The sequence below is a fragment of the Lingula anatina genome, chromosome 7, assembly GCF_051362555.1.
Source record: "Lingula anatina isolate TDL-2025a chromosome 7, LinAna3.0, whole genome shotgun sequence".
Classification (NCBI taxonomy): Eukaryota; Metazoa; Brachiopoda; class Lingulata; order Lingulida; family Lingulidae; genus Lingula; species Lingula anatina.
In genome coordinates, this window is record NC_141773.1 from 13,369,814 (window position 1) to 13,388,204 (window position 18,391).

Here is an 18,391-nt window from a genome sequence, read left to right on the forward strand (position 1 = left end):
ACTGGGCGTGACAGACATTTAAGCCGGTTAAGTTGATAGCAATTATGGATACTCCCCAGGGAGATAGATCGATCCAAATATCTGTGTAAATGGTCCTTTATAGTTATAGTATAGTATTCCTTCTATCTTAATTTTTTATATAAATGCGGTGAATTAGCCCCGCATTCTTTTACATTTTTGATTATGAAACACCTATCAACATTCCACCCAGGTTTTTAAGTATTGATTGATGGTTACAAAACCAAATCTTCACATTTTATGAAGAAAAAAAGAGACCTACTTGCTGAGGCTTTCTGTCTTTTGTCGCTGACTGGTATGGCTTCACTTCTATATACTTAGTTAAAATATACCTCCATATTATTTCGCACATTAAGAATGCAATGCGGGAAACAGCCGTTTTTCAGAAATGAATTATTAAAGTGTTTGACTCGCCAATGTTGGAAAAACTGTCACTGTAAATTAAATTGAACTGTCCATCTCCTGCGGCTGTCCAATCCCCAAGTGCACTAAAATATTTATGGTTTTCAATCCCCCCCCCCCCCAAGTATCAAGCAGTTTGAATCATCCTTCCCCCCCCCCCCCCATGGACAGCCCCCCGCTTACACGTATAGGCCCATTTTATAAATATCCAAAGGCCCTACGCAGTTCTCTTAAGATAGGTCCATTGATTCCCAGTTTCAATGGGAATAACGAGACAGCAAACCCGTAAATGTACAGATAGGAAAAAAAACGATGCACAAAATAGGTTTTGCCAACTTGATTCAACATTAAAAGACAAACTGCACACGAGTTAACATGGACAATCAGAATATGTCAATAGGGCTTTAGGTGCATGAGATTTTAAAGCCAAACATGAAAAACAAACTAATCAGCTTGATTTTCCACCTCAAGCTGTATTTTAGCCCTAAGAATCATTCTGGTGAGTCTATGTACAGTAAGTAACAAATTAGAAGATGTGAAGATGAATAAAAAAAGTTGTAAATCCAAAATTGTCTTTCATACAGATCAATCTTTATTGAGACATGATAGCAATAAAACTGTTGAAAATGAAAATTACTACATATGAAAAGATATGTAGAATTAACAAGTCTTGAGCACAATGAAGCCTACATGCTCTCTTTGAAACTCCTTTATATTATAGATCATTACAAATCTTGAATAAAATGGAGAATACCGTACTATGAATGAGTATAAGTCTATCAAACTGTGGATTTCTTATGTAAACTGATTTGATCGTTGAACACTTGATGAAAGCTATACCAAACTCTATAAACAAACTGGTGTCAGAAAGATTTTTATCACATTTTTGCCATAAGTTTTTTTTTTTTACACCATTCCAAGTTATTTTCATCACATAATATCACTTATTTTACAAACTGCTCTTTTTTGTTCCCAAATGCACATCATCACAAACATGATTTTAATAATTTAAAAATACATTACATTACAACACACTATTCTAAATGATAAACAATTCATATTCAGATGCCTCATTAAAATATCTTTAAAATGCACTCTGTATGAATATAGAAAATTAGTGATCAACAAGCAAAGTTTCCTCTTGCAAACTGACTTGTCTTTGTTTAAAACGTGAACTTAGTCATCATAAAAGCTATCTTCATCATGAAAGAAAAATATCAATTACATTTGAAACAAGAGAAACTTTAAAGTTGCAATTTCAAAAAGTCAATTCAAGGCACTCAACTGGCATAGTGTGATTATAAAAAATAAAATGAACTGTTTCCTTTGCAATCAATTGAAAAAATATTTAAAAAATTAATAATTAAGAAAAAGAGCTACCAGGCAAGGTATCACAGAGGACACTGCACATTATAATTATGCCGCAACTCTTATAGTTGGCTATTGTAAAATTGTCCAATAGTATTGCAATATCCCTCTCGACCAGCAGATTAACAAAACAGTGGATACTACAAATGAATTCCCTTTTACCAGTGGTTTTATTCAATTCCTCATCAAACTGTTATGGCCAAATAAAACCATGATAAAGCCAGCTTTCAGTTGTCTGTCTTGCTTTTTTACTTACACCAAATTAATAAAAAAAGCCTGAGGCTGAACATCCGGCATAAGTGTGTGTGGTGTCAAAAAGATCTGAATTTAGAGGGGATTCACAGTAGATGATCTTCGGATTAAATATGGCGTTCCCTACATGAAAGCAGAGGTGACTAATCCACTGATGTTCTCCCTGCCTCCACACGCGCTGTCCCTGCAGAGGTCTAGCAATTAAACCTCAGAGCCTTGATTAAATCTGTTTAATGGGGTGTGCGACGGCAGGGAGACCAGCAGCGGATTAGTTGGCTCTGCTTTCATGTAGTTATACCACAGTGAACATAGCAAAGAAAAGAAAATAATATTAGTGAGCAACATCTGTCACCTTTGACAATTTCACTTTAAATATACAGTTCAACTACTTAAAAAATGACCATGATTGAAGATAGAAATTTGAAACAGAAATATTGATAAAATATACATATATCAACTCTTCAAAGATTTTCTTGACTTTCATGAGCTAGTCCTTGCAGCACTGTGAAAGCAGTCCTGAAAAATAAAACAAACTCTAGATTAATGAAGTCACTCAACTGCAGAAATTAGGTATATAATCTTATTCGCCTATAGAATGACAGTTTCATTGACTGTTGTTAAATTGCTTTTCAATTATATATTTTCATGATGATATCTGCCACATAAGAGATTATACTAGTGCCATCTTCTCAAGGTTACAAGTACTAGACAACTCCCACAGACTCTGAGACTTAGACTCTGAGACTTAGTCGACTAAGTTGCATTATACAAAGCTTTTACAAAACTACTCATTATCTCATTTTTTCCATCTGTTAACTGGAATTTTTGAGCAAATTGTGACTGTTTCAAATAAGGTTTTTACACTGTCATTGTTTACCAGGGCCCATTTAGGTATGTTAAACACATTCATTGTAGGCTTGTCATTCTTAAAAGCTTCATCTGACTATATATCCTGGGCTACCATGAGTCCAAAAACTGTACAATTTTTGTGGAACAAGCCTCTGGACTAATTAATGAAAAATTAAAACAATTACTGTAATGTGACACTATAAATTAAATGAGTAAACAACAGACCTAGGTGCCCCATAGTAACTGTTACTTTTTCCCTTAAATTGGCTCAATTTATTTATCACATTCAACTACTAGTTTTAGTTACTCATTGGCCTAACTCTATGACAAGTGAATTCCATAACAAATGTTGAATCATAAAATAATAATAATAATAATGCATTCTTACCAAAAAATATATATATATGCTATGATTCTAGCGTGTTCAGATAGTTAATCCGTTGATTGAAGTACTTAAAGAAATCCATAAGGACCCCTGACATGGCCTGGTCTATTAAGTAGGTAGGTAACCAACCCTGGAAGGTACAAAATTGAGCACAATATAAAACTGACTTATTGTAAGTCATAATCACATCAGAAAGTTAATTAATTTTAATTCATTCTGAATTATCAAAATAATTCAGACGACAGACAGGCATGTGGGAAGTTGAAGATATGTGCATAAATGTGCAAGCAAGCACACCACACACATACTAGTACACACAGTCTGACACCAATACTCACATACCCCCATAAAGAGACAAATATACACATTATTAGAGATAGATAAACATATGCACACATGCACATACAAAAACAGTAAGAGAGAGAGAGAGAGTTGGAGAGTTAAAAAAACACATATATATATTTCTTTTTAAAACCCCTAATGGCAAGCTTACCTTGAGATTTGTATTAACTATCCAGACAAATTCACTTTTATTTGGGTCCCCAAGGACTGCTTTGAACACCCAGCACCCTGGACCATTTTCACCTCTGAAAAATACACACAGGACAATTGTTTCAAATTTAAAACAAATATACCCCTTACCATCTTTTTTACCCCTGTCCCAATAGATCTCAATGAATAGATCTCAATGCAAAGAGTCTCAAGAAGTACACAACTGTGTAAAAAAAAAAAAAAAAAAAATTCAACCTCTCACCTTACGTATTTTTTCTGCTCTGGCATGTCTGGGTGGGTCACCCCTTTGGAGACTGAAATCATCATGCCGTTCACCTCTTTCCAACATCGTAAGTTGACAAAGTCCCTGGCCGACACCATGCCCCCAGCTGCCTCGGCAGCTATATTATACAACACATCTGTGTGCTCGTCTATTACCTGCAGAATCTGGGGAGAAAAAGAGATTGAGTCAGAGTCAAATTATCAGACATGAGCCTCAGTTAAAATAAAAACCTTTCTGAACATTTCCAGTGAAACCAAAAACTTTATCTTGATGGATTTTTGGAATGACCATAATGTAAAATAAAAATTTTGGAATTCTGTAATCACACAGAAAAATGTTCATGTCTCAGATGTGGTGATTAACACTTAAAAATGTAAAAAAAATTAAAATCCCTTTTTAAATGAACAGATTTTTCATGATTTTCCTCTTGCCAGCAGTTTCAAGTATTAATTTTAACTCAGAGATTTAATGTGCATTACTGATTTCAGTTTTTATAATTTCAATAGCTCTTACCTAACATAAAATTTTTCACGTGTTTTTTTTCATTAATTTACCTAAACAAAGTATTATTATTATCAGTGAACGCAGACAAGAACATGGAATTTAACAGAGAATAATGCAATATTTGAGGCAATTGAGTTGTCATCTTCATCAACATCCACAAAGGTAAAAAAAACATCCCAATTCATATCCAAAGTTGACAAGACAGATAAATTTATTTTATTTTACTCACCTTGCTTTCCAAAACTGTTGGATTCCACGCAGGTGAATCTTCTGTGTTAAAATATATTTCTTCAAAACCTTTCTGTGGAGTGGTATTAACTACACCCTAGAACAAAACATAATAAATATTATGTTCACTTTCATTTGTCATTTCTTCAGTTCAGAAAGCTGACAAATCAAGACCTCCACCACAAAAACTGACTGAACTTTATTATGACTTACATGTACAAATATGCAGTTTCTAATTCTATACTATTTAAATCGATTTCTTAAAATCAATTTTTGCTTTTATTCATTTATAGTTTGTGTTATTTTAACTGTAATGTAAATTAAATATCAATATTATTATTATTATTACCAAAAGATTTACACCTGTAGTAGTTGTTTTTTAAGAATCAACTATTTATCTTCATATCCAGTTGTACACAAAACACTGTGAATGTTTTTATTCAAACCCCATGTGAAACAAAGGCGATACTTAAATTTTAAAACAAACAGAGGGTTTTCTTGACAAATATCTGTATAATTTTATAAAGTGTACAAAAAATCTACATATCTGACATCCACTGTATAGTACATATTTTTTCTAGAAAAGAAGATTTTCTGAAAGGGCAATTTTTACTTCAGATCTGTTATTTAAAGTCAGTCAACTGTATCCCTTACTTTGAGCTTGAAAAATTTTCCTCCCAATTCGGGAAGTTGTTTACTGTAGACACAACCCGAGGAAAGATCCTTCTCATCTCCATTATCCAGCTTCCATCCTTCCTCATTCTCGTATAACTGCATCGCCGTGGCAAAAAGGCCTCCAGCTAATCTCTGGTACTCTTGTTCCTGGTGGAGAAAAAAAGGAGTAAAATTATAAACCTTTCTTATACATTAACATTGATCTCAAAATGTAATATACATGATAAACACTTTTACAATGAATTAAAATGGTAATTTTTAATCTGTTAACTTGTTATTGTTCATTTGCCCAGTACAACAAGCTAAAATCATAAATCATGAACATTTCTTTCTCTATGACCTTTTTTCAGACAACAGTCTGGGTTTTGAAAAAATAACTGATCATTTAGTGTGGGACAAAACACTTAGTAATCGTTGGCTCAGTTCCCAGAACTGAATGAAAAATTGCAGAATTGTGTGATTTCCCCCAGCCCGCCCTCCAAAAAAGTCTCAGAGTCTGTATATTCCCAAATTTCAAATATTGTCAACAGTTTGGTCTTTATGAGTATAACTTTATAAGTTTGCCTTCTGACACAAGATACGCCATTTACAGTTTAAGCTGTTCGGGTAAGAACTCAAACTTAAACTACCTGTGATCCTAACGAAAGCTGGTTGGAATTTCTACTTGAAGCTCTGCTGTTGACCGATGACGGTGGTATTGAATGGTACCTTTTACTGCCTTCTTCATCATCTGAATCTGAAAGTAAAATAAATAGATTAAATAAATAAAATAATTTTACTTATTAATCAATCAAAATAAATCAAAGCAAATTAATAAGTAATAATTCAAAGCCAGTTAAAATTGCTGTGAAAAATATCAGTGAATTAATTATGATATCCATACTAGTATTTATTTTTCACTGAAAAAGCAACAGATGTCTGCAGACAGCCAGGGGCTGGACAGGTCATCAACAAACCTATGTGCACTTGTCACTAGATGCCTTAATACCCTGTTGTAATGGATTCAAATAACAATTGTTTCCATTTCCTCTGTCAGATCTATACAGATTTCTACAGAATTCAAGCACCCACACCAATATCCAGAAAGTGGTAATAATTCAGTTTATTTGGACAGCATCAATTATTTCCCATCACAAAATTTGTTTGGTAAGTAAACTTAAAAACATTGACTCCAAAGATTTTTTAAGTTGGTTGGCTGTTGTGTCTGAAAGTGATATTAAATATTCAAAAAGTGAAATATTAGCAAATGTCAGGTTTTTGAAAATTCCCAGTTATTACGTCCCATAGTCATTATACGGATAAATTCTATTTACAGGGATGAGACTGTCATTCAGTGAAAATGGCAGAAAATATGGCATGGGGTCAAGGGAAACGCCTAGATCAATGATATTTTTGACTGCTAAAAAGTCGGAAAAATCTCATCCCTGAACTTAAGTCCTATATGATGTCAATTTTTCAGTCACAGCCACAATAAAGTTACTCACCATGCGGGGTATGATATGGAGAATAGTACTGGTCATTAGTTTCAGTGCCACCTATACTTCTGTGGTCGCCACGACCCAGGAGAGACGTTCTCTCATCTAGTACAGCACCTCTTGCTTCAATCTCAGCTGGAAGTAAACAAGTTAACACAGTTAAGCAAATTTATGATTATGATAACACATCTGATATGGGGTGGGGATTGGGGGGGGGGGACTGTCAACATCCACAGTCAATTTTGGAAAGGTGCTGGATTGAACAGCTACTGCAATCAGACTGCATGCTATGAACTTCTAATCTTACCATACAAAATATCTACAGCAAACAACTTTCATTTTCCTTCACAGAATCAACTCAAGGTCACAAAGTCAGAATTGCACGCTATGAACTTCTAATCTTACTATACAAAATACTGACAGCAAACAACTATTATGATTTTCTTACAGAATCAACTACAGCTCACGAACCTCGCTTTTCCTCAGGTAAAACCCTGAAATCCAGAAACCAGCATTCTACCCAGGCCACCACAAAGGAAATTATGATAAGAACGTAGTCTAGAGTGTTCTGTCCACTGCCTAGGTCCTTATTGAACTGGAACAGACATAATAAGTTATGAAAAAATTTATATTAAAAAAATCATAATAAGTAATGAAAAATTTTATATAAAAAAAAATCATAAAAATTAAAGAAAAATTTTATATTAAAAAAATCAAACTAAGTAATGAAAAATTTTGTATAAAAAATCATAATAAGTAATGAAAAATTTTATAATAAATCATATGCCACTACTAAACAGTAATTAAAATGAGTACTGATTTCAGACAGAAATAATTATCGACAACAAAATTTTATTTTATTATAAACTGTAAAGGCTGGCTAGGTCCTCCTTAAACTTGAATACACGTAATAGGTAATGAAAATAATATACATCAAAAATCATATTACTTTACGGAATTTAAAATGAGCACCGATTTCAGACATTAAGAATCTACAGCAAAAGTTTATTTTATTATAAATTGTAGGAGTCTCACATTGAACATGAACACTTTTATCAGTAGAAATACACAGGTGCCAAATGTTGTTAACTGAAATGTAAAAACAAACAATTATAAATATAAACTGTAATAAAATTGAAGTGCTGTGTTTATGCATATGTCAAGCTCAACCTAACAACAATGGTAAATCCATATTGATGACTGAATGAAAATGGTAATTTGGACTAACTTTTTTTCAAATTTTTAATTAAAAAATACAAAGAAATAATTATTTCAAAAATTTCACTAGTGTTGTTCTATGTTGTCCCTGTGCAGTTTCCCTATCACTTATAATAACTTTTTTTCCCAATCATTTCACCTTCAAGTACCCCAACAGTTTTAAATGACAAATTTACCAATAATAAAGACAAGGCTAAATGAAGAAAAAACCTTTCCACTACAAAAGAGGACTGTACAGAAGTTGAAGAAATAAGAGAGAGAGAGATGAAGGAAATAAGCAAAAAGTGAATTACTAACAGAGAGAAATGAAGAAAAATAGCTAAAGACAATATTTTCTAATCATACAAAATAAAGACTTACTGCCACCAGCCATGGGTTTCTCATATTCAGTGCAGCATATGAAAAGATGAGGACTAGAAAACGCCAAAATGATAACAACTGCAAGACAAAAATACAAATTACCTGTTAAAACTGTATTTAGATTGCATTTCACATTTTCTTACAGGAAAAGCAAAAAAATAAAAATAAAGTAATACTTTAAGCTAACTTGTTACTTTTATTATGTAACATGTATTCAAGCATTTTTACTTACAGGAATGTCAAATAATGACTGCTTAAAATCATATCCTTCCACTTCTTTCATAAAACGCTTTGAAAAAGTCCCTGCATATGTAGACAGCTGAAAGCATCAAAGATAATGAAAGAAATGTCACTCTCATGGGTGAAAGATGTGAAAACTGATCATCCTGAAAACGTAGCTTGCAATTTCTTATCACATTTAGGCCTAAAAAAAAAAAAAAAAAAAAAAATGAAGACTGAAAATCCTGAAATCAGGCACAGTCCTGAAAACTTTCATGCATGCATTCTGTGCATAAACAGAGAAGGTTGGTGTACACACACACATACACTATTACTACAGAGGCAGATTTAGGCCGTCTTCCGGGTCTTCTAGAAGACGGTCAGATTTTCAAGTTTACATAGACGGGTATCTAATTTTTCTGTCGGAAGACAGTCAAAAATGAGGTTGGATCGATGAAGATAATTTGGAAGACTGTCAGAAAATATATCTGGATCCGCCCCTGTACTAGATGGCGCCACTTTATGAGCTCTCCCAGCAGAGTGTAGTCATGCAATTCATATCATATTTTTACCCTGGCCAAGGAGGTTATGTTTTCACCCCTGTTTGTCTGTCTGTCATCAACATAACTCAATAAGTTATGGACCGATTTTGATGAAATTTTCAGGAACTGTCAGAAGTGGCCCAAGGAAAAGATGATAAGGTTTCGGTGGTGATCTGGATCAATAATCAATCAATAATAATCAAAAATGGCTGCCTTGGCAGAGGTCTGCGCTTAAATTATCATTACACTGGGTTCATGGCAAGACATCAAACACTCACCTGTGTATATAAAATCCACAGCACAAACAGCAACAAGACATCAAAAGTGACCATGATACAAAACGCCCTCCGACTGGTGGACATAGGTTTACAACATGGACAGGGATTGGTCTCGTAGGCCACTGATGATGATAATGTTGTGGAGCCATATGTTGGTGCAGTACCTCCATTAGAATAAGAGCTGGGTCTGAAATTTAAGAAGTTTGACTGATGTCGTTTAAAGAAAAAATTAATTAACGATCCATTTATCATGGGGTTTACCTGGCATAAAAAAGGCATGTCCTCAAGGACGTTTTTGTAATGCAAGACAGCAAAATTTATTTCGAGTTTTTTATATTCAAAGAAGATAGTGACTGTGTTTGATTCTACAGTGTATTGTTAACAGTCATACAGATATACTGGGTACTTGTAAAACTAGAATGAAATATTGTATATGAGTATATCAAAAACAATAAACTAAGTCCTTCTCTGTAAAAAATCAACAATACTTTAACTTACACATTATGTTTAAGTATCATTATTCCATATACATACATGTACAAGGGTTGCTCAACTCCTTTCCATCCCTTATCGATTCTTGGTTTTCATAATATTCTGGCATTCTCTCTCTCTTTCAGACACATGCACCCAAAACATTCGTGTGTATGAACACACACACACACACAACAAAAACAACAACATTCTCTCTTTTCCTTACCCTCTCTCTCTGTCATGCATACAAACATACTAGCCATTCTCTTTCTCTGACACACACACACACATGTTTCCATCCACCTTGTCCCTCTGTCACCCTATTACCTGTTATAATTGTATGGTGCTGAGCCATGGTAAAGGAGACGTCCTGCTTGTTGTGCTACCTCCTCGCGCTGTCCCATATCTCCAGATGCCTACAATTCAAAGATATACATTACTAGAAACATATTAACCCTTCTTTAAGGCTCAAATCTTTTTTTCTTTTGTCTTTTCTCAAGGACCTACATAAGAGGGTTAAAACAAAGATAAGGCATACTAAGTGAGATAATTAAGTGAACTACAAGTGTGAGAAGAAATGTACCCATGCTATTTGCCATATTTATGCTTGATAACTCTCTTGTTTATTATTAACCTTACTAGACTAATCAGGCCCGTAGCCAGGGGGGGGTTCGGGGGGTTCGAAAGAACCGCCCCTTTTGCTGGGAAAAGGTCCACTCTGGGTAAAATTTGATATAGGTACATGAAGTTTTATGGGAAAAGGTCCACTTTTTCTGAAAAAGAACCCCCCTTTTGAAATTGCTGGCTACGGGCCTGCTAATAGTAAAAAAAAAAAGCACTCAGAGAGCACAAGCCACTGCCAAGCATAGGCAGCTGAATTATCATCAATAAATCAATTAACAGATCACCAAAAAATAAAAAAAAGAAACAAAAACTGCTTTTTAGTTTGCCAATTTCTAACCTATCTTGAACAATTCACCAAAATTAATCCAGAAATTATTGGCTGAACATTAACCTCTAATAAAAACCAACAAAAGCCAAAAGCATAACATCCTCAATGGACGTAATTATTTCAGATTCAATCCACTACTGGTACTTTAAGTAAATTCATGTAAAAATAATTACTGTACAACTCATTTGACCTACTGCTTCAAATTTGTTTTTGCATTTGATGGCCACAGATATAGATTAATTTAGAACCATAATTCTTCAACAAAGAAGTCTCCAATGCTTAAGAGAAAGGGTGCATGTTTTTTCATACACTTGGCCATCATCCTTTGAATCCCAGCAAAATTTTGAGCATCTCTTTTTTTTTAATTATAGAAAATACTAATTATTTAGAGCATCATAGTTACTACTTGTTCATAATGCAGCAGAGAACAGCAACAAAAGAAAAAAGACTGCAGTGTTTTTAGAGAATGGAAAATTACAGTGAATCTATGAAAGCATCTTATAAAAAAAAAATCAAGTTGTTAAGCTTAAACTCCAAGCCAGTGTGTCTTGGAAGAGCCAAAAAGTCATAGCCAAAAAAATTCAAACTGGGCAGCAAGCATGCAAACACAAAAATAAGTGCAACAGAATTGAATCTGGTAGATAAAAGCATTTCTAAGCTACTGAAGTAAAGAAAAAACATTAAAACAACCATCAGAACTAATTCTGAAGTGCTTTGTGGAAAATCAAGCAAGTGTGGAAAATTTGAATGTACCTGATATAAATGTGGCCTAGAGGTCTGTTCATAATGAAACAGAAAAAAAGGAATAAACTCACTTTTAATTTGTAATTGCACAAAAGATATCAAAATTTATGAAATTGTGCTCAAAGAAAAGTGTATCTACTCAAGATGCAATTATAAACTTTTTCATAATTGTATATAGACTTCATTCTCTTACTGAATTTTAATCTGATCATTTGATACAATCTCACTGAGATGTCAAAATAAAGCTACTAATACTAGTACTAATAAATTTAAAATCAAAGTTACTAACACCCCATTCTACCTATATAAAAATGTGAAAGGCCTACTGGCTACACTTACAAATAAGAGAAAAAATTACAAACAAAATTACGGCAACTTCCTTTCGTGTGTGTGTGTGTGTGTGTGGGGGGGATATTGCAAATTTGGACATGAAATGGTAAACTATACATAAGTTGGGGTAGATGCTGTGAGTACAGTAACTGATTTTTAGACAACTGTGCCCTAATTTCAAATAGATGTCTGGCTTCATACTCCAGTCATATCAATGTTAACCCTGTTAAAATAATCATATGTAAATAGTTCCCTCCATAAACAAATATTTCTCTTGTGACATTTAGGCCAACATAACTCTAGATAATAAGATATTTAAATGCCTCATCTAAAACATAACTCTAAAACAAAACAATTGATCATGACATATACTAGTAATGATTTTTGAAAAATACCTTTAAGTTGACATTATTAAAATTTAATATTAAACGACTTACAAAGATGAAAAAAATAAGCTGTATGACTTGATTGTACTGTAACCCTTGCTTATTGTTTGACTTGTTAATTTCCCTAATGATGCTAAAATTATCAATGGGGAAATACATTCTAAGTTTGTTCTTAATTACTAGTGTGTGTGTGTGCCTGTGTTTGTGTGTTTGAGTGATGTGTGTGTGTGTGTGTGTGTGTGTGTGTGTGTGTGTATATATATAAATATATATATAAATTAAAAACCATGATATCTTGCAGGTCTACATCTGCCCAGTGCTGATTATAGAATTTTACTATATACCCTTACATTATATATATTGCCTCTGATAAAACTGGATTCCTGTGTCTTCTTCCAATAAGACATTATTTCAATTGTCCATCTGGTCTACAAATCAATCCTTCAACTAGCAGGCTTCAGTCCAGTTTGATGACAAAAAATGTCCTTATTACAAATGATTAAAGACATCAGACTTCTTTAAAACCAGGTACTAAAAATATGTAAACGAATCCTTTAGTGACTACGATATGGATTGTTTCCACGAAGCCCATTGTGGCAGAACATGCAGTGCAATACTGTCAGGTTTTAGGAACTACTATTTTGAAAAACCTATAATAAAGAATTTTCACCACGAAGAAACGAGTCACTTCAACCTGTCTCCTGACTGTGAACTCATCACTCAAAGGTAACTTAGTGTGACATGGTGTCCTAAATAGACCGTTAATTTTCCTGATGACCTGGATCACTGTTTACACAATGATATTATTATGACATACCACATGGTCACGAGGTATGTTCACACTGAAGATAGGTCTACTGCTCTCACCTGACAGCAAGCAAAATCCAATTTCCAAAGTTGGCAACGTACCTTGCCCATAACAGGCATGAGAATGAGAATAAAAATTGACTAACTTTTATTAATTACTGTCTTTAAGACACAGCTTGTAAGGAAAGGTGATACTGAGAGGGACTGTCCTGTCAGTGTAAGCACATTTATCAAGCAAACAGATTTCAGTATCAACTGAGCGAAAAGGGGGCGGTGGCCTTGCTTTAAAGAAAATAGAACCCTTTCTTGACTTTATATCAATTTGTACAAAGAAAAAGACAATTACACAAAATGATAACAATATAACATACTACTAACCATGAATTTAAATGTAAAAAAAATTGTGAAACTAATTAAACTGCAATAATAATAATAATAATAATAATAATAATAATAATAATAATAATATCCTGTAAAAACATCAAAGAGAAATTTGTTCCCTTTTTCCGTCAAGTCACAAGTATTTTTTATCACAAAACTATAATTATAATTATCATGTCCTAAGTTTCTTTCACATCTTCTTTCAAACCATTCCTGAACTTCACTAACCAGGTAAGAAGAAGTGCAGTTTTCTTCACTACTTTGTTTTTTCTATTTCTTACTTATTAAAGCTTTACTTAATAGTTATACTACATGATATGAATGCGTCATAACACACTTTATCAGAGGCTAGATATAAAATTACAGGGAGATAAAACTTATCTCTAAAACCCAGTGCAGATGAGGTACTAGACAACAATCAGATTAAATAAAAAATATCTTTTCCATGGACACCAAGGTAATAGTACAAGTATTATTGAGATTAAATAATAGCTAAAACTGGGGTAAATTACTGCCATAGTTTATCAAATTTTATAAATTGGGTGATCTTTTATATTTGGGAATGAAACAGACACTCAGAAAGGTCTACTAGTACATTCTTTAAAAATAACTTATTTTATTCTATTCAGAAAGCTGATTGAATTTTGTTAATTAAGCCACTATATATGTGATGTAACTGACAACCAGATATGTCACTCCATACCTCAACTGTATAGTTCAGAAAGTTTAAATTCTATGATTCAGCTTTGTTATTAACTCTCTTTATATAATTAGAAGGCTACTTGATAATGTACCAGTGTGTGAGGCCACCTGTAGGAAGCTTAAGCCAACCTTATTTTAATAAGTAATTCATTAAAGAAAATAATTTCTATAAATCACTTATAAAAGAATAAATCCAATCTTGTGCTTGTGTATATTAGATAAAGAGAGAAATAAGTTGTTAAATAGAGAGAGAGAGAGTTTGTACCAATCTCTGAAAGGTAAAATACAACAGCATGTTATGATCTAATATCATTCTAAGACAATAGCATTTGTATACAGAATGCAGTAAAATGGCACCTGTTTGAACTGCTTACTATTATTATACTTTTTCATATTAGAAATAAATGAGATATAAACATTAAAATAAAAGCCAGTCTGAGTATCAATGTCTGTGGTGGTAGTACCCTGTCCATGGAATATTTCCAATTAAGAGCAACAAATCCAGTAAAATTGAAAGTGGAACTGAAACCTATATTTTCAGAAGGCATTTTACTGACCCAAAACATGACTAAGATCGCATTCACAACGAGTTGAGCCAGGCTTTACAAATCCTGGGGACTAAATATGGCGGTCGTACATGAAAGAAAAACCACCTAATCTTTTAATAGTCTCTCCGCCTCTCACACGCCTCCCCACACGTCGTCCCTGCGGGGGGACAGTCATTAAATCTCGGCTCCATTGGGACGACACATGTACGTCCGCCATATTTAGTCCCCAGGATTTGTAAAGCCTGGCTCAACTCGTTGTGAATGCGATCTTACTGTTCCATGGACTAAACCCTGTTACATAACATCGAAATATCCGTTCTCTATTATTATCTTTTTATCTCTTATGTTGTTTTATGGACTTTAACGTTTAACTTCGAAAAAAGACATTTATTTATATACTATATTTCTACACATATACTTTTTACGAATGAAGTAGGGAATTATTTAATCCAAGAAAAGCACATACTTTTGTTACACCAAAATTGAACTAAAAACCACCGACAAAACGAACTGTGCAGATAAGTGCCCTTTGAATTATGGTGTGACAATGCTATCTATACAAATGAAGAAAGATAACAGGGAGAGTGACCTTAACCGAAGTGAATAGGTGTATGTAAACTTCCCCTTTGCTCCATGTTGCAAAATGTCGATGATCGACGGTGTTAGCGACGACATAACTTGAAACTATCGAAATATGCTATAGGCCCAGAGGGTCAGAATGCGAGGTTAAAGAATTGATACTAACACTTACTGTGTTTATTGACATGTTTCAGAACGCCTGACATCTCCCTGTGAATGGAACTGGGCAGAAATAAACATATACATGTATTTATAGTAGGAAGTCTGAGAAGCAGGAGGTCGCCATTGTTTCAATCGCCTGACTGACCTTTGGCATGTGAGATAAGTGGCCGTCGATGTTATCGTCGCACCTGCTGCAATGCGAGCACTCGGACCTACTCGGATGTTACCCTCTTGCCCTTGTGTTTCCCGCAAGCGAACACGCCCTTTCAAATTTTATCTTCTTAAAAAGTTAAAATGTTATTATTGTTATATGCCGTTATTATTATAATATACCGTAGCTCTGGTGACGAGACGACGAAGAAAAGCAAACTAACGGGTGAGTTGAAGCCCAATGTCAAACATTGATCAGCAAATCAACTGTTAAAAAATATTCTCAGAATTTCCACATGCCGAACACAGAAAAACATTCATTAACTTTTCTGTTATTATTAAAAACTTCCAATTAAAGTACTACTGACCAGAAAAAAGCCGGATTTACAATTGGAAGCAAATCTCGTTCAATAATGCACACAATAAGCAATCTCGCCTCACACAACGCGTCACAATAATGTGTATTTTAACGCGTTTTACAGTGTGTGAGTTATTTAAAGCGATGCTAACTAACATGTAGAGGAAGAAAGTTTCGTCACAGATAACGAGCAGGCATTTTATTTTTTATCATATTTATTTATTCATACTGTATATATAAAGGCGTAAATGGCTGTTATGGAATATCAATCACCAAAATCACTTAAATATACATACAGGGGTTCAACAATATATTTTTGACAAACATTTAAGGCATCTGCTATTGCACAGTTTATGTATAATATCATCTTTACCACATGCTAACGTATATAAGATCGGAGAATCCTCACCAATGGGAAATATTGGGATACATGTAGGTAGTACCGGTAATTTGAAACGACACGGCATGTTCTGTTTTTGCTTTTATGTGAATTTGACCTGCCTTAACAGAAATTATGATCATGTAAGGCCAGGAATTAAGATAGTAAGTGATCTTGATGGTGGTAAACATTGATGAGGTTTTTTTTCTGATGGGGTTGAACAAATTTTTTGTGTTGAATATCACAAAAGCCTACATGGCAAATTTCTATGTCAACATTAGTTTTTTTCTTAAAAATTACTAATTCACTGATTTTTGCAACTATGAAAAAGTGTGACCTTCCTAGTACTAACCGTCTTTATTTAACAACATTAATACAAAAAATAGATCAACAAATTACCACATAAAAAAGTGCACATACATTTATGTCAGCCTCTAAGGTACTACATCAAATCAGGAATTTAACAACATCGTTTAAAACATCTCCAAAAAGACCTATGCCAACCTTTGTAGACTGCCGTCCGGTTTCAAGCACCGTTAAATCATCATGTCTATATCTTGGATTTTACAGTTTGGCCATTTTAGGGTTGATATGACAACAGCATTTACGGAATACCTTTAACTTTAGTTCTTAACGAGGGAAAATAAGCCTGTAAGTCAAGTTTAACAGCGGCATGATCCTTGAGAGAGATAGAGAGAGAGAGAGAGAGAGAGAGAGGGTGAGCGGGACAGCAAGATAGGTTTAGTTGGTTGTGTTGGTGGTGGATTTGGTGGATTTGGACAAAACAAAACCGGAGAAAAACCCTTCAACTTTTTCTTTGAACATCTGACGGAACCGAGAACCGCAAAACAAGATGACGGGCAAACATGTGCTAGTGTGGATCAGAAAACTTATTCTAGAGACTGCTTCAAAAGTGCTGATGATATCAAGTGATTCGTTCACAATGTCATATGTCAGGAATGACTGCAACATCATACACACACACTGAGGCCCACAGAGGATAATAAACAACACCGATACTCCAACTAAAGAAACGGTGCTGGCGATCTCCTTGTTCGGGGTCTGGAAAGCGGCCTGGCTTGTGGTGAGGCTCTTGCGTTTTCTCACCTGTGACCATATTCGGTGTATTATCTTGGAATTCATCATCAAAATACCGAAGAAAAGCAGGCAGTAAGCTGACGTGTGGGTAGTGAAGTAAATTCTGTACGCTGTGATGAATTCCACGTTGGACAGGTTATTGGTAGGGCACGAGGTGTCCTCGCGGATGTGACGGTGAACAGCCAAGTACGCAGAACAACACACAAGGAATAGCAATGAACCGATGATTACCTGTGGAAAGAAAAAGTGGTTTATTCCACTAAAAAAGTGAACATGTGCGTAACGTCGGTGCCGCATACCTGTAATATTTGCATAATTTAGACTTGTACCATCATTTTTCCTGTTTTGTTTTGTTTAGTATATATAATGTGGAAAGAAATCAACAGTTGTTAAATAGTCACGCGAAGCAGTTATGCAAGAAAAAAAATGTGTGCGTCATTTAAGTAACTTAATTGTTCTCATGCCTGCTCATAAAACTTATTTGGCATCTAAAAAGACGAAATTAGCAGTTAGAACACTTTTCTTTCCGTGACCGTGCACGATTTTGTGCAGCTCGCAGTTTGGCACTTTTAGTAGCCCACCTTATCTAAGCTATTACCTCATAATAACAAACAGTCAAGAACTTAAATTTATACGAAATGCAAAATGCAAGAACAAAATATAAATTATGAGAAAAAATTAATTGCTAAATAAATTAATAAATTAATAAAACATCAACAAACAAAAAATGAATGAAGTCTGCAGTTTTGAGTAAGAATGCAATAGTGTTACTTACACTTTTTAATATTGCAGTGGG

The 18,391-nt window shown here is 34.1% G+C and overlaps 1 protein-coding gene across 6 annotated transcripts; it reads right to left on the reverse strand.

The window, feature by feature from the left end:
* Positions 1 to 989: 989 nt before the first annotated feature.
* On the reverse strand, positions 990 to 15,788 carry LOC106168679 (stAR-related lipid transfer protein 3). 6 transcript variants are annotated; one of them, XM_087017629.1, is made up of 16 exons: positions 15,621 to 15,764; positions 11,725 to 11,748; positions 10,347 to 10,435; positions 9,549 to 9,735; positions 8,742 to 8,828; positions 8,510 to 8,587; positions 7,967 to 8,020; positions 7,403 to 7,526; positions 6,941 to 7,066; positions 6,086 to 6,192; positions 5,436 to 5,603; positions 4,783 to 4,878; positions 4,029 to 4,213; positions 3,768 to 3,861; positions 3,278 to 3,404; positions 990 to 2,556 (listed from the first exon to the last, which is right to left on the reverse strand). In XM_087017629.1, exons 1-15 carry the CDS (start codon positions 15,633 to 15,635, stop codon positions 3,297 to 3,299), a joined length of 1,542 nt encoding a protein of 513 aa, XP_086873755.1. In that variant the 5' UTR covers positions 15,636 to 15,764; the 3' UTR covers positions 990 to 2,556; positions 3,278 to 3,296. The 6 variants fall into 6 exon arrangements, with proteins under 6 accessions (XP_086873755.1, XP_086873754.1, XP_086873751.1 ...); XM_087017628.1 differs by having other exon boundaries at positions 15,615 to 15,763; XM_087017625.1 differs by lacking the exon at positions 15,621 to 15,764 and adding an exon at positions 12,782 to 13,153.
* Between the last annotated feature and the right edge of the window lie 2,603 nt (positions 15,789 to 18,391).

Coding starts and splice junctions, on each gene's coding strand:
- LOC106168679 (XM_087017625.1), bottom strand. CDS start 12,838: ATGTCTTATTGGAAGAAGACACAGGAATCCAGTTTTATCAGAGGCAAT. Junction 4,879..5,435: donor GAAAATTTTTCAAGCTCAAA/GTAAGGGATACA, acceptor GTTTTGTTCTAG/GGTGTAGTTAATACCACTCC. Junction 3,862..4,028: donor GAGCAGAAAAAATACGTAAG/GTGAGAGGTTGA, acceptor TGTATTTTTCAG/AGGTGAAAATGGTCCAGGGT.